The sequence below is a fragment of the Mauremys mutica genome, chromosome 3 (genome assembly GCF_020497125.1).
Source record: "Mauremys mutica isolate MM-2020 ecotype Southern chromosome 3, ASM2049712v1, whole genome shotgun sequence".
NCBI lineage: Eukaryota > Metazoa > Chordata > Testudines > Geoemydidae > Mauremys > Mauremys mutica.
In genome coordinates, this window is record NC_059074.1 from 173,266,151 (window position 1) to 173,287,700 (window position 21,550).

The 21,550-nt window shown below is 40.6% G+C and overlaps 1 protein-coding gene across 1 annotated transcript in view; it reads right to left on the reverse strand.

The window, feature by feature from the left end:
• The window catches only part of LRPPRC (leucine rich pentatricopeptide repeat containing), a 162,748-nt gene that overhangs the window by 122,971 nt on the left and 18,227 nt on the right, over positions 1–21,550 (reverse strand). The window contains exons 2-11 of the mRNA XM_045011106.1: positions 18,066–18,271; positions 11,561–11,683; positions 10,555–10,676; positions 10,409–10,467; positions 9,422–9,508; positions 6,631–6,757; positions 5,285–5,429; positions 4,241–4,398; positions 3,796–3,901; positions 3,595–3,702 (exon numbers count right to left, since the gene is read on the reverse strand). Coding sequence (XP_044867041.1) covers positions 3,595–3,702; positions 3,796–3,901; positions 4,241–4,398; positions 5,285–5,429; positions 6,631–6,757; positions 9,422–9,508; positions 10,409–10,467; positions 10,555–10,676; positions 11,561–11,683; positions 18,066–18,271 — 1,241 coding nt within the window. The remainder of the gene's footprint in view (positions 1–3,594; positions 3,703–3,795; positions 3,902–4,240; positions 4,399–5,284; positions 5,430–6,630; positions 6,758–9,421; positions 9,509–10,408; positions 10,468–10,554; positions 10,677–11,560; positions 11,684–18,065; positions 18,272–21,550) is intronic.

Here is a 21,550-nt window from a genome sequence, read left to right on the forward strand (position 1 = left end):
GGTTCAGACACTGGGTGTCCAGATTCTGCTCTCTCCCTAATTCATATGACTGAGCTAGTAGGAACTGCCTGAGAGGATGGAGAGGGACAGGGAGTGGATAGAGCCACAGCTTCTGTTCCCCTCCCCACATCTGGCTGAAACCAGCTCCTCTTCTACTAAGGGACAGATTCTACCACTTATTCTCACACTGAGCAGTACCTTATTCCTCAAGTAGCCCCACTGAAATCAATTAAACTTCTTGTTGAGGTAGGTACAATTCTGCACAAGTAAGGGCAGCTGAAAATGGATTTAAGTATTTATTTAGGTCAGATATCAAATAATGAGGCTTTCATTTTGAAAGATGAGGTTATATTCAGGAGAATGGTGTAATGCTGCTAAATGTACAGTCAAAATTTGAACTTAAAGGTGCACTCCAAAAATTTCTAGTGGAGTAATATACCATAAAGACAAAATTCTGACAAATTTTTTAAATTAGTATTTTCAATTTTTCCTGGGGAACACCATTACCCACCTCAAGGAAACCAAAAAATTACCTTGTATTTAGCTCATTTATTAAGCTTTTTTATACTGGGTCAATGTGAAATATGAAAATATTCTCTAATACCAAAGGGAACCTTTCATATTGTATTTTGTAAATAACTGTTGATGTGATACTGCAGTGTTCTATAAAAAGCAAAAATAAAAAGCACAGCTAAGTATTTTTAAAAATAAGCTTCAATAAAGTGGCTAAATGATGCTAAGCAAAAACTTAACATGGCTATACAACTTTGATATAAGCAAAACATCACCCAAAACCATCCTCCACTTCCAAAGATATTTTATTGTATGGTCTATTGACACAATGTGTCCCAATGGTCTTTATATTTGTAACCCTCCTACGTCTTGTTTTTTTCTTAACCCTCGCAGCATACCATCTTCTTGAAAAAGTGTAACTTTGCATTTACTTAACCATAGGAAAATATTAAAATAAAAAGCCTGAACTTGCTTTTAGCTTTATCAGCACACAAAATAAAAACATGTCTAATCTGTAATGGGCATATTTAATAAAATTGTAGAAACCTGCTACTCTACTCTTGTAATCCAGACACTTGTCTACAGCATATTCAACCATTTGTCCACTCTAGTTTTATATGACTCAAACAATGGGGCATCCTCACTTTCTTTGGAAGACTAGTCCGTAGAACAACTAATGTCAGCAATAAGATGTTCTCCCCAATGTTCAGTTTTTTATTTCCCTTCTACTAGTTATAACCTCTTGGGCCACCCTATATAATTCCTCTCCCCCTTTGGCATTTACACCCTTCATATACTGGTAGGCAGTTATAATACATGCCACCTCTTTCCAAGTTGTTATTTAACCTTTAATCTCCCTCGAAGTCCATCCTCTCAATATGTTTTGCCTCTTCTCCAAAGTCTATTAAATTTGTCAATACTTTTCTGGTATGGAGATAGCTTCCCAGAAGTGTATGCCACATCTGACTCCTGTGGAGAATGGAACCATTATCTCCACTCTGGTATGCGATGTTGTACTCTATCTATATCCACCTTTATTTGATACATCCCAATTAATTTTTGCTACTAGGAAACACTGAGAACTCAGATAATTTACTGTCCACTGTCACCTTTAGGTTCTTTTCAGAACTACTACTTTCCCTATTGTCTATCACAAATGAATAGTCTTTTTGAAAAAATTATTTTTCCTCACATGTAAAAAAACGAAGCTAATATAATGTTGAATCTCTCTCTTAATCTCTCCCCACCCCACCCCCCCAAATCTAAATGCAGGGGAGATTTCACATGGCAACGGGCAAGAAAATTTATTCCACCTATCTACAGCAAACATATTTATATTGATAATTCAGTGCCAAAGGGAACGCTCAAAATTCTTCCTTTAATTTGAAGTTTAACTTTAAGAGTTGTGAATTTACTCACATACTGGCTGTTATAAGTACGTACAAACACATACGGAATCTTCATGCTAAACTTAAGAACTCATAACTGTGAAGGACCAGATGCTAATCTGGGTTCACAAACTAACTTTGTGAATGCACACTATTACCACAGAACCAACGAGAGGTCACTCTCTGATGTCTCTGTGAGCAGAAAAGGCATGGCTTCATTCTGATGCTTACTATCAGTTCTTACTGACAGTCAAGTAAAAGTATTGCAGATTTTTGAAGACTCTACGATTTCAAATTAAGCCAAAACAGTTCAGATCACAAAAGTTACTCTTCTCACAACAATTAGGTACAACAACTTAATACAGCTCTAGAAATATGCAGGAGCCTTTGCAATACAGCATACTTCTAGCATATTTTGTTATTATGTAGGTAGAGCCAAGTTTTGATAAAGCAACACAGCAGTATTATATTATACATGTACACAAGCATGGATGACGGTTTTGAGCAGGAGTAACTAGAATCATATAGTAGCCCTGCCCTGTTTAGTAGGTTTCAAGAGTTTTTATGCGATCGTGAAAACTTTCCAGTATTCAGAAAGTGTGTGTCGCAGGCAACTTGCTGTGTGCTCTAGCACCAGCCTGGATCTAAAGAGTTAATAAAAACTGAATATTGTTTTCATAAAGGCTTTTCTAAAAAGGATTCAGACACTTTTATAGCCAGAAACAATTAGGGAATACTTGTTTCAGCATTTCTTCCAAACTGGAATGTGACTGTATATTTAAAATAAAATTGCAATATGAACAGTCTGCTAAAAGCACTTTTTTTTTTGTTTGTGCATTTTGTTTGTCACCCAATGTCACACTAACAACTCTGCATCTCATTCTAAAGCGCATTATACTGTGAGATAAGATGAAAAAGACAGTTTTTTGTTTCCCAAGGGGGAAGTACTTCTGTTAAAAGCATCTTTTTATGAGACCACTCTTTCTGAATTACCAATAACGCAAACCCAAGAATTAGATACTGTACTCTAAAATTTAATATTTGTTCAATTCTTATTCATATCCTATAGACATCCCCATGTGTAACAGGGGAAAGTGTGCTAAATGCTTAAGCCTACTTAAGAATCCAAAAGATTGAACATTTCTGTCCTTCAATCAGTATGCTGTCAGGTCATGATCACTCATTCAGCAATGGAAGTTTTCTTGCCTCTCTTATTATTGTAAGTTAGCTCACATTTAACTTATCAGTGAATAGAAATTTTTAAAAAAAAGGTCATATAAGAAAGATTCAGCTTTTCAGTAGTTATAGTGAGTCATTACCATTCAATCTTACTTTTAAAGGCTTCCTACTTCCATGGAGTAAAAGATCAGAGAACTACTGTATGGGATACAGAACAGCAGAAAACCTTTGTAGAGCCAGGAATCCAAAGAGTTAAAAATCCCATTCAAATAGTGTTTTTACTCTGCTTTCTATTAAAAACTGAATTCTTTATTTAAACTAACAAAACTGTGTCACAATTAAATGGGAAACGAGTGAAAAGCATTTCTGAAAAAATTGTAGAAATCTCTGAGATGGCAAGAACCACACACCCTTGGGCCTCCAACCTTCAAGTACATTTCTAGATAGGGTTTAAATGTCAGTCTGTACATTCAGTTATGAATAAGGCAACAAAAATATGTCTCAGAAAGCTAACCTTGAACATTCTTCTCCTTCTGATACCCAACAAGCAGTGGCCAGGAATAGTGAGGTCTGAGAGGCAAACCTTCCTCTTTCATTGTCTTCATCAGGTTAATTGCCAAAGCTGAAAACATCCACAAGGCAGTTGACTATTAATAAGACAACGAAAGAATAGTTTAAATAAACTGATGTTTAAAATAAGCAAATGAATAAGTACCTGCTTTTTTAGACTCCAGCGCACAAAACAAAGTAAACTGGAGGGGACTTGAGTGTATATTGGCTTCTTTTAACTCATCACAGAACTGTTTCAGCTTGCTCAAGGGCTGGAAAGAAATTTAAGAATTAATTTATATAATAATAAATTGTAATGAACACATAATGCTTCTCAATTTCTGAACTCCTTTCTAGCAATTAAAGAAAAGATCCTTCTTATACCCATAAAGTAGTTATTACAGACACCAACAAGCGTTTTTGCTCATAAACATTCCACTTACTGTGTAAATTGGTAGGTGAAATATTAAAGTGATTACCTTAATGCATTCCATCTTTACTCTTTAACTATAAGTGCATGAACAAAACTACAATTTCCACATTTTCATAACTCCCTTAAGCTCACCAACCATACAGCTGTAAATCCAGTAAAAAGATAACATCTTGCATACCTTATCCATAGTTACACAGTGTCGTAAGAAGAAGTTACCATAGTCCATACTGCTTTCACTGTGATTTTCAGATGACAAGGTAGGAAATGATTTGAAAACTTGGAAAGCTGTATCTTCCAAACCTTGAGTTATCAAAGTCAGAGACAAGTTCATTGCATCTAGAGATTTAAAACACCAAAGACAATATTTATTAAGAGTTTGGAACAAACTATTTTCGCATTAGACTACAAAAGAAATCAAATTAGCATGATCCCTGTCTTTGTATCTATGGAAAGAAAACAGAAATTGTTTTACAAGTATCTTATAACATAGTTTGTTTGTGGGACTAACTGCTACAGAACTCAGATTTGAAACTTTTTATTTGCATAGTTTATATAGTGCTATGAGTATCTCCTTTACAACTGAAAGACTCATGCCACATATTTTAGAAGCATCACCTTCATAGTGGTCCAGGAACATCCCAAATACTACAACTGAAAGACAAATCTTTGAGACAGGCTAATGGAGAAAGGCTACTGAAGTATATCTAGAAGTACTGTCAAATAGGTGTAACATATCAGGATTCAAAATTGCCTCCAATCATTGTTACAGAAAGTCATATTTAATGTTTATAACCTCTCTTCACTGTATTCCTACATATCTGCCACTACAGAAGTTACACATTTTTCTTTAAGAAAAATGCTAGATTATCAAGGGTTTAAGGGCAAAAAGCAAACTTAAGAAGTTTGTGGTAATGCAAATACAAAAAAAAAAATCAAAAATGCTTACATCTGTTTTTAAATTCTGAAAACCCTTAGGTTTAAAATATGACCCAGACTAATCCACATCTGCTATCTTTAGAAAACAAAAATTAATTAACACACAGCATTATTTTGCCTCAGTAGGATTTCACAAAGCCTTATACACAATATCACACTAAGTAACAAATCTTTTTCTTTCATTGCAACCAACTGAAAATGCATTCCTTCTTAACCTTGAGTAACAGTACTATTTCAAAGCACGGCTACAATAACCCGAATTTGGACACATGACTGAAAGCACTACCTGGAATATATCCCCTTTCATATCTCATCTGCGACAAAATATCTTGGACATACTGAGGATATCCAGCCTTAGCAAGGCTATAAATAACCTGCATCAAATCCCTGTCCATAAAATAGCCTTCCATCTTCTCAACCTTTTCCAGGATCTGTAAGTCAAAACCACAAACCAGAGAATAAGTGTAATGTTAATGAAAAGTCTACACTCTGACTCAAACATTAAAAACCCCAAAACTATTTACATTGACGTATGACTCCAATTTGCTACATATTTCCTAAACACAAGCACAGATGCAGTTTCTGCTCCATAGAGCTTAAATTCTAAAGAGACAGATGAGGGCAAGGGGGGAAAAGAGAGTGATACAATATACAATGATCAGATTCTGACACCCTTTCTTCCTGCTCAGTAATATCTTATGCTGTGAGTACTGCCATTAGTTTCAAACTTGCAACATCAAATACTACTGAAAAAAGGATTGCAGAATATGGCCCAAAGTGATTAGAGTGATGACATGCATCTTATTAGTTACATTTGTTTGATTGTTTGGGGGGTGGGAGTGAGGTGAGTTTTGTTTTTGTGGTTTAAGTTAAACAAATTAAACTCTCCTCCCTACAGTCCACACCCCCACTTGAGTCCCCTCTATTTTCCCTGACACCAAAACCCTAGTCTTACAATAAGTGTCCTTACTCCCCTTCTCCTACATGGGGAGTATTTATTTATTGACCTTATGACATAAGCAGATAGCAAAGGCCCCAATTTTGCAAAGGAGCTCCATGTGGGTGGACCCCCGCACCAGGATGTAACCTCCTCTGAAATAATTGGGGCTCCTTCTGGGCACAGAGATTTAAATCCATGGAGCTCTTATAAAAATTAGGGTCTTAGTGGCAAAAGCTCATTGACTTCAATGGGAGCAAGATCAGGCCCTAAAAAAGTTCTCTTTCCATTCATGAAAATAAAATACTGTGCAATACTCTTTTCATCTGACTTTCAAAAAGTTACATTTATGATGAGACTGAATGAATCAGCAAGCATTATTCACCATTTCTACATATACAATGTACAATAAAAGGCACCTATCGAAAAATAAAATAGAGTTTTATAAAATGTATAATACTAGCCAGACAGGTTTCAATTAAATACACAATTATTCAGCTGAAAAAAATATTCTCCTTAATTACTGCTGACCACTCGGGAATTATTTTAGAGAGACCAACTGGTATATTTTTGTGTGTGAGGAAAAAAAGGGAATTTCAGTATTAAATAAATCAGCTAATATTAAACAGATCATGCAATCCATTTTAAACAAACAGTTTTAGGAAAAGCTTTACCTATGCATGAAATATTAATACCTGTTTAACATTGTTAATGTCACCCTTCTCGGCATATGCATTCAGTAATGCTAAGTAGGTGTCTGGACCAGGTTCAATTCCTGCATCCCTCATCACTGAAAGGATATTTTCTGCATTCTCCATATCTCTGCAGATGTTTTAAAAAAAAAAAAAAATCAATGGATTTAACTACAATCATCAATATAACCACCATAATTTTGGTTTTTTTTCAATCTTTTAGATAAAGCACACGGCAAAATCTATACTGAAAACTGACCTTTTACTTCTCGGTATTAAGTTAACAACAGGTATAAATGTCTACGGCCTGGTCTACACTACGCGTTTATACCGAATTTAGCAGCGTTAAACCGATTTAACCCTGCACCCATCCACACAACTAAGCTCTTTATATCGATATATAAAGGGCTCTTAAAACCGATTTCTGTACTCCTCCCCGACAAGGGGAGTAGCGCTGAAATCGGTATTGCCATGTCGGATTAGGGTTAGTGTGGCCGCAATTCGACGGTATTGGCCTCTGGGCGGTATCCCACAGTGCACCATTGTGACCGCTCTGGAAAGCAATCTGAACTCGGATGCACTGGCCAGGTAGACAAGAAAAGCCCCGCAAACTTTTGAATTTCATTTCCTGCTTGCCCAGCATGGAGCGCTGATCAGCACGGGTGGCCATGCAGTCCCAAATCCAAAAAGAGCTCCAGCATGGACCGTACGGGAAATACTGGATCTGACTGCTGTATGGGGAGACAAATCTGTTCCATCAGAGCTCCGTTCCAGAAGACGAAATGCCAAAGCATTTGAAAAAATCTCCAGGCTATGACAGACAGAGGCCACAGCAGGGACTCAACACAGTGCTGTGTGACAAGCGTAACGGAAAGCCAAAGAATCAAATGGACGCTCATGGAGGGAGGGAGGGGGGACTGAGGACTCGAGCTATCCCACAGTTCCTGCAGTCTCTGAAAAGCATTTGCATTCTTGCCTGAGCTCCCAATGCCTGAAGGGTCAAAAACATTGTCGTCAGTGGTTCAGGGAATATGTCATCAATTTATCCCCCCTCCCCCCTTCAAAGAAAAGGGAAAAAAAATCATTTCTCGCCTCTTTTCAATGTCACCATATGTCTACTGGATGCTGCTGGTAGACGAGGTGCTGCAGCGCTAAACAGCAGCATCCCCTCCCCTCATCATCATCCTGTGAGTTCTCCTGGCTGGCCTCGGTGAAGTCGGCCGGGGGCGCCTGGGCAAAAATGGGAATGACTCCCGATCATTCCCTTCTTTAAGCTTTGTGTCCTGGAGATTCAGTCCTGGCAGATGGTGCATTACAGCTGGTAACCATCCTCATCATAGCAGCTGGAGGCTGAGCTCCTTCCCCCCCTCCCTACCCCCTTTCATATCTAATGGAGATTCTGGACTATCATAGCAGCGGGAGGCTGTGCTCCTCTCCCCCTCCATAACTCATTAAAGGGTGGGGATGTCCTGCCTGGAATATCATAGCAGCTGGAGGCTGCCTCTCCCTCATTTTATCTCACTAAAAAGTCAGTGTTTCTTATTCATGCATTCTTTATTACTCAAATGGGGGGATAACTGCCATGGTAGCCCAGGAGGGGTGTGCGAGTAGGGAAGCAACGGGTGGGGTTGTTGCAGGGGCACCCCCTAGAATGGCATGCAGCTCATCATTTCTGCAGGATATTTGGGGCTCTGACCCGGAGCGGCTGTGCTCTCTGGTTCTCTAGTAGACTTGCCCCATATTCTAGGCAGGACTGACTCTATTTTTAGACAAAACATAAAGAAGGGAGTGACCTGGGAAGTCATTCCCATTTTTGTCCATGCGCTCCCGGCCGACGTCAGAGAGGCCAGCCAGGAGCACTCATGACAGCAGCAGACGGTACAATATGACTGGTAACCGTCATCGCCAATTTCCAAAGCAGCAGACGGTGCAACAGGGCTGGTAACTGTCTCTGCTACCTTGCAAAGGCAAATGAATGCTGCTGTGTAGCACTGCAGTACCGCGTCTGTCAGCAGCATCCAGTACACATACGGTGACAGTGAAAAAAGGCTAAATGGGCTCCATGGTTACCATGCTATGGCGTCTGCCAGGGCAATCCAGAGAAAAAGGGCACGAAATGATTGTCTGCGGTTGCTTTCACGGAAGAAGGATTGAGTGACGACATTTACCCAGAATCACCCGTGACACTGGTTTTGCTCCATCATGCATTGTGATCTCAACCCAGAATTCCAATGGGCGGGGGAGACTGTGGGAACTATGGGATAGCTACCCACAATGCAACGCTCTGGAAATCAACACTAGCCTCGGTACATGGACGCACACCGCCGAATTAATGTGCTTAGCGTGGCCGCGTGCACTCGACTTTATACAATCTGTTTTAAAAAACCGGTTTATGTAAAATCAGAATAATCCCGTAGTGTAGACATACCCTAAGACATAAATACAAAGATATTTAAAGAAAAACCATATTGACTAATGGATTCACATTATTCACATAATTTAGGACAGTTGGTTTTACTTCAGCAGAAGAGAAACTTTTGAACCAACTACTTCTCCTTCCAATAACATCTGTCTTAAAATTAAGCTTACTGGAGGTAGTGGTAAATGGGCTTCCTTTCATCACTTCCAGTGTCCCATAATACCAGAATATATTTATATTTCCAGAATGAATAGTGTCTTTATATGCAGTAATTCACAATGATTCTAATTGCCCCCCATTTTGTAGCAGCTAATTATCAATGTACAGGGTAAGCAGAAGAAGATTTAAAAACAAACAACATTGGTATATTGTTACCCAGTTCTTGCATGGCCTGTCAGAAGGCTACTGAATACTGCCTCAGTGATTGGGAGTTCTTTCATCTTCATAAATCCAAGAATCTTACTGTAAGATACAAAATAATAATTACAGTTATGTTTTCCTTATATAGAAACTGGTGAACTACAGTTGTGCTGCACATTAAGCACTAGATCATCAGGCACAACACAGAAAGATACATTTGAGTGATCAGATTTTGGGATGTGGAACACAATGTTAATCATTTAAACAATTATGTTACTCTTGAAATGTTGTATCTTATGTTGTTTGCAGTGTTTTTTGTACCCCTGTGGGTCCCAGAGTATTATAGGGACAAGGTGGGTGAAGTAATATCTTTCATCAGACAAACTTCTGTTGGTGAAAACTCTGTAGAGCTTGGATGTTTGTCTCTTTTTCCAACAGAAGCTGGACCAATGAAAGACATTACCTCCCCAACCTTGTCTCCAATGATGCATCTTAGTCATTTAAAATATAAACATAATTCTGTTTAACATCCGTTACAAGTTTTATCAGTTTCCTCTCACTCCCATACATGTATATTCCTCTTGTGCCCAGGAATCACACTGTCACAACTTACCAAAGGCAATTCCTTCTGGAATTAAAAAGAACTTACATTACATGGGTCAGCTAACAATAAGCACTATACAGGGGGAGAAAAAACATATATGCTCCTTCCCCAGTGGCTGAGCACTTTTCCTGCACGGTAACACCTCTTCCTTCATAATCTTATGTTCTTTGTCAATGACCATTGAACTGACAAGACAATCTACTACTTCTACACCAGTGAGAAGGCAACACATTTGAACAAACACACTAAACTGGACCATCATCTACTTGACTCCTCTTTGCTCCAAAATTTAAATTAACTTGAAGTAGGTTTTATATTAATGGGGGGGGAGGAGGGATAAGAAGCATATGTATTTAAATCACTTGTAGCAAAAAAATGTTTAAAGTGCAAAGTAATACCTAGCACCTTCGATATCGCCCTCGTTGCAATATGCAGCAATCAATCTTTGGTATGTAACCTGTGGGAAAAAAAATAAAATTAAGAGTCTGGATTTATTCAATAGTAGAATTAGAAGGGGGAAAGGATGCCATCAAGTAGTACCTACTCGATTGGGCTGCACATTAGCTTCCTCCATTTTCGACAAGAATTCAGTTGGAGAGAATTTATGTTCATTTTGAAGGTAGACTTTAAGCAAAGCATTATAATGACTTGCATCATACACAGCACCTAAACAAGATGTTACAAAGTGATTGAAATAAAGCAGCTTGCTTCAAGTTCAACAAGTTGAATATCTTTAAGTGTTATATAAAGAAATCCAAGGAATTTTCATGTATCAACTTTATTATGCAAAAGAAACTACGGTACAAACAAATCAATTAATTTTATCCATCTCTGTGGTGTATGTCACAACTGTTTAACAGAGCAGAGTAACTCTATAAAGTGTGCATTTATTTATAATTAAAATGTTAAATGTACAGAAACATCAATGCTATCCTGTGTGTTATTCTGCATTCTATATATGAACTGCTAAATTCTGAAAAATAATGTGACTTCTTTCAACCCCTACCCAATATTAACTTTTAAGAACACAGTATCACGCATATATTTCAGAAGATGGACATTAATGGATAATAAATTGTCATTCTAATGGTTCTCAGAATGAAATAGCAATTTGGCTATATATAGCTTTTAACACTAGAACACTGGGACTGCCAGCTGTTGAGGAAAATAATTAATAACTAATAATTTAGCAATACAAGATTCAGTGTTACAATATTAAAGAACTATAATCTGTCACAATAACAACAAACAAAAGCAACTATCTGATATAAGCAATGGGGAAAAAAAAACCTCAGGTTCACTGTTAGTACCCCTAGATGTCAGTATAACTCTCAGAATGGCAAACAGGTCTCTAGCCTCAAAAAAACTGGGTGGAAAATATAAGGTTATATTTGCCAATGTTTAAGGAAAAATTTCTGCAGTAAAACATAACAATTCAGCATTTAACATTACTAAAATGCATTCTACTTTTTGTTTCCAAGAAAGCAAATAGAATATACTGCTATCATACGTATATGCTTTATTGTAGTCAAACATATGAAAAGACATACCCAAGTCTTGCAACTTGCCCCATATCATGTGGGCTAGTTCTGTTCTTTCACATAATGGGACCTCAGGCAACAAGGAACCACAACTTCGCAACAGAAGCAGGGCCTGGTTACTACTTGGATACCCTGCAATAAAACAACACTGTACTTAGAGATAAAATGCTAGTCAAACAAAAATGTTCATTACAAAAAAATATACAAAAGAAACTGTGCACCATGAGTGAAAGCTATATGAGGGAGTCTCTGGGAAAAAATGTTAATAGAAGAATGAGTACATTTCATTGTTCCACTGCCCCTTGATCTATCAACATAAAAAATGATTTTAGATTTTAAATACACACCTCTACCGCGATATAACGCTGTCCTTGGGAGCCAAAAAATCTTACCGCATTATAGGTGAAACTGCGTTACATTGAACTTGCTCTGATCCACCGGACTGTGCAGCCCGCCCCCCCGGAGCACTGCTTTACTGCGTTATATCCAAATTTGTGTTATATCGAGTTGTGTTATATCGAGGAAGCGGTGTAATAATTTTTAAACACTATAGCTACCATTTTCAAACTCAGATGCTTAAAGTTAGGCTCCTAAATCCATATTTAGACTCCTAAGTAAGTGTAACCACTTTCAAAAACATTGACCAATATTCTTTCTAATAATGCCCCAAAATCTTAAAATATAAATCTTTCCTTTTTAGTGGCTTTTGCAAAATGTATTGGTTTCAATACTTTTCCTAGTGAACAAGTATCCATGCCATGGAGTGTCCACCACCCCAGCTAGCACTCATGTTTCAGTTCTCATAAAAGAGGTCAACAACTGAAAAAGAATGAAGACAATTATCTGCCAACTTCTAAAAGTCATCATTCCAAGTCAGGGTTGAAGCTTATAGGCAAAGCAGCATGTAGAATCTCACAATGCAGTTGCCTCTAATGTGGGCATTTTCTTCTCAGAGAGAATTTCATTTTTAGCAGTGATGATCTACTACCTTGCATCAGCATTACATTCACTTGGAGGCGGGGGAGGGGGGGATCTATAATCTTTTTGAGTTTGCCTTTTGATTTACTCAGTTTGTTATTTTGTTGCTATGTTATTGTTTAAACGACTTAATCTCCAATTTTTGTTCATAAAGCTAGCTGAATGAAGTTTATGGCTGTATAAATTGACGATGCTGACAAATATGGATTCTTATTCACTAAGCGTATGTCTGAATGACTCATGCCACACTAAATTCTGCTATTATTATTAATTGAAAAGTGAAGATTTAGGGGGAAATGTTAAATTTAAGTCAAAAATATGTACAGCTAAAACTTTCTAAAGCTACAATAAATGAAATCTAGAACCTAAAAATCTTGACAGTGTACTTTTGAAATACACACATGAAACTTCTGTCACAATTTCGTTTTTTGTTAAACAGGACATCTAGGAAAAATTAGGTAACAGTATTTCATAATTACACTGAAAAATAATGATTTTCACCAGAATGCAAGGATGCTGTACAGTTACCAAGTCAATCATCTGGTAGTTTCAGTAATGTAAGGTATACAAGTCCCTGAACTCAGACAGGCTACTGCCCTGAATTCTTCCATCCATACATCCACAAACACTGCCACTTCAACTTCTCATTGTATACTGCTGATGGAGAAAAAACTTTTGGACAAATATTTTTGAGACATGGTTGGAGAATATTAGCAAGATACTTCAGAATAAGCTTCATACCAACTTGAACAACCAATATATCCTGAGATAATTAACACTTGGTTTTTCACCCTCAGCATCCATTTGTCCCAAAACAGAGTTATTATTTTGTTAACAAGGTTACTCAAGTATCATCTAAATATGAATATGGTGATTACTCTGTACATCAGTCTACAGTATGGGAAAGGAGCCTGTGACAAGGTCTACCTCTAGAGTTCCTCCAACTCTAATACTCAGCCCCAGGGGTACCAGAGAAAAATAACCACAGCTGGTCTGGCTTTCTTGGGCAGACCAGTGGGGCAGGTTGTAGCAGGACCCCTGCAAGAGAAGGATTAAGAGAGAGAAGGGGTACAGTGCACTCAGGACTTCACAAGCAAGCAAACTGCAAACTAATTTACAAGAAATCTTCAAGTCTCTTTGAAAAGTCTACCTACTTTAAAGCAGCATGTACCTATACCCCTTTCCTAGTGTACCACCTTAACAGAGAGGCCTCATTACATCAGATGGACTACTCCTGTGACAGACAATAAGTGCTGCATTAGAGCATCAGATACAGAATATCAAATTTAGGAGAGACAATAATTGCTGTTCATGATGGGCTGGGTTTTTTGGTGTGCATGGGTTATATTATGGTTTTGTTAATACAAGTGAGTCTCATCTTACGCTGGGGTTACGTTCCGCTGTCAGCATGTAAAGCGAAAATCGCATATAGTCAAAATTACATTGAGTGTAATGCCAGGCGGAATTGACCGCACTACAGGTACAGTATTTAAATTGTTATTTTTCTCTTTTTTTGTTTTTGTTTTTGCTGACCACGCAAAGCTGAATTCGCGCATGTTAAATGCGCGTAAGATGAGACTCACCTATACTGTCAAACAGAAGCAGGCCTCTACTCGACACTGTGAAGAATAACCAAATTCTTGAGTCATGCAACTCACAAAAATGCCATTAAGGCTTTATAATGTAAATTAGTCACCATAAATTATGCACAGGAACTGTAAAAAAGGAAGTATAAAATAGAATAAAATAACTACAAGGTAAAACAAGTAATCCTTTGCAGCATAAGAAGAAATCCCTTTTAGATGGATGGAGTCTAAACCCACACCTTGAGAGATTTTTTTTTAAAAAGTGTCCATGTGTACAAGATGCTGCATCACTACTGACTGCAAACAATGTTTATGGGAAAGGAACACTAATGCAGACAAGCTATTCACAGGTAGGAAAAGAGGACAGTGAATCAAGACAGGTAGGAAGGGAGAATGGAAAAGAGGTGAGGAGAAAAAGGGAAAATGAGAATGAAAGTCCAATATTAATAAAAGGCAGAAATGTGAACTGGAAAGAGAAGACAGAAGACAAAGAAAGAAAGCAGGCATAAAATCAAACACAGGAGAAGAAAGATAATGCACCAACGCAACCCCCAGATGGAGATGTCCGACATTGGTTCAAATCTTGACTAGTTTCAAATCCTAGTCTATTCTTTTATAAAAACTGGGGCAAACTGCACCAGTGCAATTCAAGTGTAAATGAGTGGCTCTAGCTACTTCATGCCAACTTTCAAGCTATTCTTTCTATCAAAGGAGTATCTTTGATGTTGCAGGACAAATAATGCAAGCTTAAAGACATTAGCAATGGGGAACTTATTTACAGAGCCAAACTAAAACCCTCAGTTTGTATCTGTAATTAATCTGCTTGTAGCAGGGTGGTCCCCTGCTCCTGCCCTGGAAGGGGTAAAAACAGCCCAGGAGAAGGCTGTGGCTGGGGCAAGAAGCCTGGGCTGATTGGGGAAAGTAGGCTCAGCTGGGGCCATGCCCCAATCAGGCCCAGCTGGCCCCTATAAGAGGCTGTGAGCCAGAAGCCTAAAGGTCTCTCTCTAGCTGTAGAGGGAAATGGGCCTGGCTGCAGGGAGCTGGATACAGGGTACCTGAGTGAAGCAGGGCTGGGGAAAGGTTGAGGAGCTGGGGAGCTCCAGCCTGGAAAGCCCCAGGCTGCGGCCTAGCATTGGGCTAATAGGTACTGGGGGTTGCAGAGGGCAGCCCAGGGATAGGCCAAGGCAGCAAGTCCAAACCCTCCTTGCCAGTGATGAGTAGGCTGATACTGCAGTCTGCCCCAGGGGATGGGGGCTAGATGATGACTGGCAGTAGCCATATACTGAGGCAAGGTGGGGATAGAGGGTGGGGGTTCCCCAGGGAGGGGAGACCCTAAGATTGAGGGGTTACTGCCAGGGGGCAGCACCCCAGGTAAAAGGGCACCGGATCCAGGGAGGGACACAGGGGCCAGAGGACAGGCGGATCACTGGCCTGCAGAGGGCGCTCCGGAGCTGGAACCGAGCTAATTCCCAGAAGTCACCAGCAGGAGGCGCTGCAGAGGCGAGTCCGCTCCTCTGCACTGCTCATTAGTATAACCCAGGGGTAGGCAACCTATGGCACAGGTGCCGAAGACGGCACGCAAGCTGATTTTCAGTGGCCCTCACGCTGCCTGGGTCCTGGCCACCAGTCTGGGGGGGCTCTGCATTTTAATTTCATTTTAAATGAAGCTTCTTAAACATTTTAAAAGCCTTATTTACTTTACATACAACAATAGTTTAATTATATATTATAGACTTATAGAAAGAGACCTTCTAAAACGTTAAAATGTATTACTGGCACGCGAAACCTTAAATTACTGTGAATAAATGAAGATTCGGCACACCACCTCTGAAATGCTGCCGATCCCTGGTATAACCAATCAACGATCAAAAAGGAATAACTTGTGCTTGAGATCGAGGACTTAAAACCCTTGACTGAAAAACAGTACTCTTCTAGTGGGGAAGATCTTTCTTGATAAGGCTGCTCTGACCCTAACCTTGAATGAATAATAGGCTGGATCCTGTTCAAGAAGAATCAAGAAGGATTCTGCATTCACTTCAATTGAGAGGACTGGACCCTACAGAAACCAAAGATAATATCTGAGTTTCTGACAGAACTGAAAGGGACAATTCCTAAACTGGTCACAGCCACTTAATTACGGCAATAACATGACTTTTCAAGGAGAGAGGGGACACTCAGAGAAAAGACAAAATTAAAGCTCAGACCAAAAAAAAAAATTACAAAAAAAGATACCTCAAAAATATTAATGAGGGAAGGAAAAGAATTGAGCCCCTAGGTATGTTAACAGTTATCTGCAAAACCATGCATGTTCGATGTCCTCAAAAGCTTCCTGTGGGAGCATTCAACAGTGAAATCAGTTTAACTTTAAAATAAAATAAACCCACTTTTGGGAAAGGAGGATGAAGAAAACTTTTGAAACTTAACTTGTTTGGAGCATTCACCACATAAATAATCTAGTTACAGGGGAATCTGGGATAATCTCTCTCTTTTTCCTTTTCAGTTCACCTTCAGCAATAATCAGCATCTTAAAAATACAGTGTCGTTCCTTATAGCTACAATTTTTACATGTGCTGTATAGAGAAAAAAAGACAATCCCTGTTCCAGTTTTATAACCAAGCTTAGATATGACACAGTGAAAGATGATGTTCAGCAAAGGGAAAGATAGCTTGTTGCTCTGATGCACACTGAACATCAGCCTGAACTAGCACCAGATTTTTCTGCAACCCTGTTCTACCACAATAGTGGAAGAGTGAAGGTTTGGTGCTTTATTATGGTCACTGGTCTCTTACATACAAGTTAATACAGTAACTCCTCACTTAACGTTGTAGTTATGTTCCTGAAAAATGCGACTTTAAGCAAAATGACGTTAAGTGAATCCAATTTCCCCATAAGAATTAATGTAAATAGGGGGGGTTAGGTTCCAGGGAAATTTTTTTCACCAGACAAAAAACTATATTCTCTCTCTATAGATAGATAGATAGATACACACAAACACTACATTTTAAACAATTTAATACTGTTCACAGCTATGATGATTGTGAAGCTTGGTTCAGGTGGTGAAGTTAGAGGGTGGAAGAGGGTGGGATATTTCCCAGGGAATGCCTTGCTGCTAAATGATGAACTAACACTCGACTGAACCCTCAAGGGTTAACACATTGTTAATGTAGCCTCTCATCAAGGCAACATGAACAGGAGGGAGGGGAGACAGCATAGCAGACAGAGACAGACACAGACCTTGTGTGTGGGAGAGAGAGAGAAATGCACACTTCCCCCTTAAGTAAGCTGACCCACTCTTAAGTGCATTGTCTTTTTATGTGGATCAGGAAGTTGAGACAGTAGCTGCTGCCCCAGGCTCTCTCCGTCCCTGCCCCCACCCTGCTCTATATGGAGAAGAAGGGGTAAGCAGGGTGTAGGAGCGGGGGGAGGGAGACACCCTGACATCCCCCTCCCCCCCAGACAGCAAGCAGGAGGCTCGGGGAGCAGCTCCAAGGCAGAGGGCAGGAGCAGCACATGGCAGTGAGGGGAGGGATAGCTGCAATTGCTAGCCTGCTGGCAGCTGCTGCACAGGGGACTTAGGGGCGTGGGGAGCTGATGGGGGGCTGCCGGTCCACCCTGGTTCCAAGCCCCCACCAGCTAGCTGCAACAGGCTGCTCTTCCTGCAAGCAGTGGACAAAGCAAGCGGCTGCCAGATGTTAGAAGGGAGCATTACACAACTTTAAATGAGCATGTTCCCTAACTGATCAGCACATTAACTGGGACGACTTTAAGTGAGGAGTTACTGTAAAGCTAAACTTCCGCAACTGTCTGTAAGTTTTTGAGACAAGGTGTGCGGTAGGTTTAGTAACACCCAAAAAACAAAACCAACAAATCAGTTTAATTTATGTCCTTTCATTTTGACAAAAACTTTAAAATGAAATGTCAACTTAGCATACAATGAAAAGCAGCTTTACCTGTTCTGCACATGTCATGGAAGATTCTTAGTAGAAGAGTTCTAGTAATGCGACCAGTTCTTCTGACAGAGGTATCCAGTTTATTTAAGGCCCAGTCGAAATGCTGTGCTTGCTTATTCTGAACACCCAAAACAGGTTCTTCTTGAACTTTCCCCTTCTGATGAGGTGCAATTGCAAAGAGCCTGGCTTGGTAGATCAGATGTGTGCTAAACAAAAAAACAAAAGCCAGTTATGGCAGTTAATGAGCAAAGGATCTATTGACACTTAAAAACCTCCTTCCACAAAATGTTAATTCCCCTCTACCAACATCTCCCCTCCACCCAAAAAAAAGCCAAAACCTTTTACAGGTCTGTCGCATCTTATGCTGGGGTTACGTTCCGCAGTCTGCGTGTAAAGCGAAAATCACGTATAGTCAAAATTACATTGAGTGAAATGGCGGGCGGAATCGCCCACACTACAGGTACAGTATTAAAATTGTTATTTTTCTCTTTTTTTTTGTGCCAACCGCGTAAAGCTGAAATCGCGCATTTTAATTGTGCATAAGATGCGACAGACCTGTACAGATGACATTCAATGCTGATTTAAACCAATGCAGGCAATTCAGACTACTGTATCATTGGGGGGGGGGAGGGGAAGAGGACTCAACTAAGAAATGTATAAAACTGTATATTTCTCATATTGTCAAATGTTTGCTTATTTGGGGCGTCAGGCTAAACTGATTATAGCTTTGCCTAAAAATGGTTCACATGGTATTTTTGTAAAACAAACAAGTTTTGAAGCAAGGAATACGATTTCCCCATGAATAGTTGTAGACAACTCTTCTGAAGAGCAATAAATGAGACAGCGAGCAACAATCATTTTTATAACCAGTTTAAAGTACTAACAAAGAGGGCTGAACAATGTAAAGATTATAAACTTAGAAGATATTTTTTCATCTTATAAAATTACACTATTACATCAGAGATAAATGGATATAAAAGACTTACTATGCTGTTTTAAAACACATTGTAGCAACCATCAAAGATTTTTTTAAATTTATTTCCACAGCACTAAGGACTAGGAAAATATGACAACTATAAAAAATTCTTCATAAAATTTCTTAACTGTTAGAAATTCTTGTTCTGGAATCAGAATGGTCCACACAGAGTTAATCAGGAACAGCTTTTACGCTTTAAATTCACACCCTACCTTAATCCACACCAACTTTCAAGTGCAGATAAACCCTGAATTATCGTTAGGGCCCTACCAATTTCACAGCCATGAACAACATGTCACAGGGCTTGGCTACACTTACAAGTTGCAGCGCTGGTGGAGGCTTTCCAGCGCTGCAACAACACCCCGTCCACACTTGCAGGGCACAACCAGCGCTGCAACTCCCTGGTTGCAGCGCTGGCTGAAAACCCATCCCGGCAGGGGTATAAGGAGTGCAGCGCTGGTGATCCAGCGCTGCCCAGCAGGTGTGGACACTCACCAGCGCTTTACCTGTCCTCCAGGGAATAAGGAGGTATCCCAGAATTCCTGTTCAGCCACTCTGCACATCAGTTTGCACTCTACTGCTCTTGGCTCAGGTGACCCGCCCTGTAAATGCCCCGGGAAATTTAAAAATCTCCTTCCTGTTTGCTGCAGCCAGGTGTGGAGTGCAATCAGTTTTAATCAGTTACAGGTGACCATGCCTCCACGCGGCAAACGAGCCCCAGCATGGAGCACTGGTGAATTGCAGGACCTCATCAGTGTTTGGGGTGAGGCATCTGTTCAGGCACAGCTGCGCTCCGGCCGTAGGAATTACGATATCTTTGAGCAGATATCAAGGGCCATGCTGGATCGGGGCCATGATCGGGACGCAGTACAATGCAGGGTGAAAATTAAAGAGCTGCGGAGTGCCTATTACAAAGCCCGAGAGGGGAATCGACGATCCGGAGCTGCTCCCACGACCTGCCGTTTTTACAGGGAGATGGATGAGATACTTGGGGGTGACCCACTGCCAATCCCAGGATAACGATGGACACTTCTGAGCAGGCTGGGGGACAGGAGGAGGAGGCGGAGGAGGCGGCGGAGGCGGAGGCGTGGGGGGGGAGGAAACCGCGAGTGAAGCTCCTGGCATGGGGGAAGAAACCGCAGATTCCCTGGAGGCATGCAGCCAGGAGCTCTTCTCAAGCCAGGAGGAAAGCACCCAATCGCAGCAGCCAGCAGTTGCAGAAGGACAAGCAGAGGAGTTACCGGTAAGCGGCTTTTATTTTCTGGGTGAAATGTTTCTGGAGAGGAGGGGGGGTTATGGATGCATGCATGCCAGCCTCTAGATGTGGAATAGCCCGTTGATGTGGTCTATCACGTCGCGGTAATCTGCCTCAGTTATCTCAGCAAAAGCTTCATCCAGAGCGTGGGCAATATGCCTGCGCAGGTTTATAGGCAGAGCCACTGTGTCCCTTGTCCCAGTGACGGTGACGCGTCCGCGCCACTCTTCTGCCAGTGGTGGGGGGACCATTTCTGAACACAGGCAAGCCGCATAGGGTCCCGGGCGGAATCCACATTGCTCTAAAAGAGCCCCCCGCTGTTCCCTAGTGACTCGCAGTAGGGAAACATCTTCCAGGATTAAGTCCTGTGAAAAATGTTGGGAGACTCTTTAGTGAAGAGATAGGGAGATAAGATCACCCCTGCATCTGCATTTCACTCAACCCCTCTAGCACTCCAGATTACCCGAAGCAACCAGCTCCCCTCTTACACCCAAGCCCCACTTCTCCCATATAAGCACTGCTCACTCACCATGTCGTGGCTTCTGTAGTGTTATGCGTGTGGGTAAAAGAATGCTTAAATAAGAACTCACTCCCTCAGTGTAACAATTCATGTCTGGAGATAGTGGATACAATGCTGCCCGTGTTAAATGTTGTCATTTCTGTTTCTACAGTGACCTTGACTACTGGACTGCCCAGATGTTCAACATCACAGAGGCTTCAAAATTTGAGAAAAAATCCCCGAAAGAGCAAAGAAGACATGCTGAAAACTGTTCTTAATCAGTCTGCTCGAGAGAGTAAGGACTTGAAGGATTGGCGAGAGAAAGAAAGCAGGACACGCAAGAGAAATGCAGTGGCCAAGAGGAAAACCACGGAGCGGCTGCTAAGCATCCTGGAGCGCCAAGCGGAGTCTATAGAGTCACTCGTTGCCATGCAAGCAGAGCACTACCGTGCTACTCCCCCACCCGCCCCGTCCTTTGTGCCTTGTGCCCCAATGTCAGCTCAAACCACCTTTCCCCAGCATCCAGGTTCTTACCACCACCAGCTGCCTCCAACACCTGTATGTTCCCCAACCAGCCCTGATACCTACCACCACCCTTACCCTCTGCATTCAACCCCCATCACCATGCAGTATATGAACCCTGAAGTGCAGGATTCATTAAACAGCAATCCAGACAGGGCATATGCAAACTTGTGACTGTACAGTTCACCAACCCACCCCTGCCCTCTTGTGTTCATGAAATGTTGTGTGTCTGT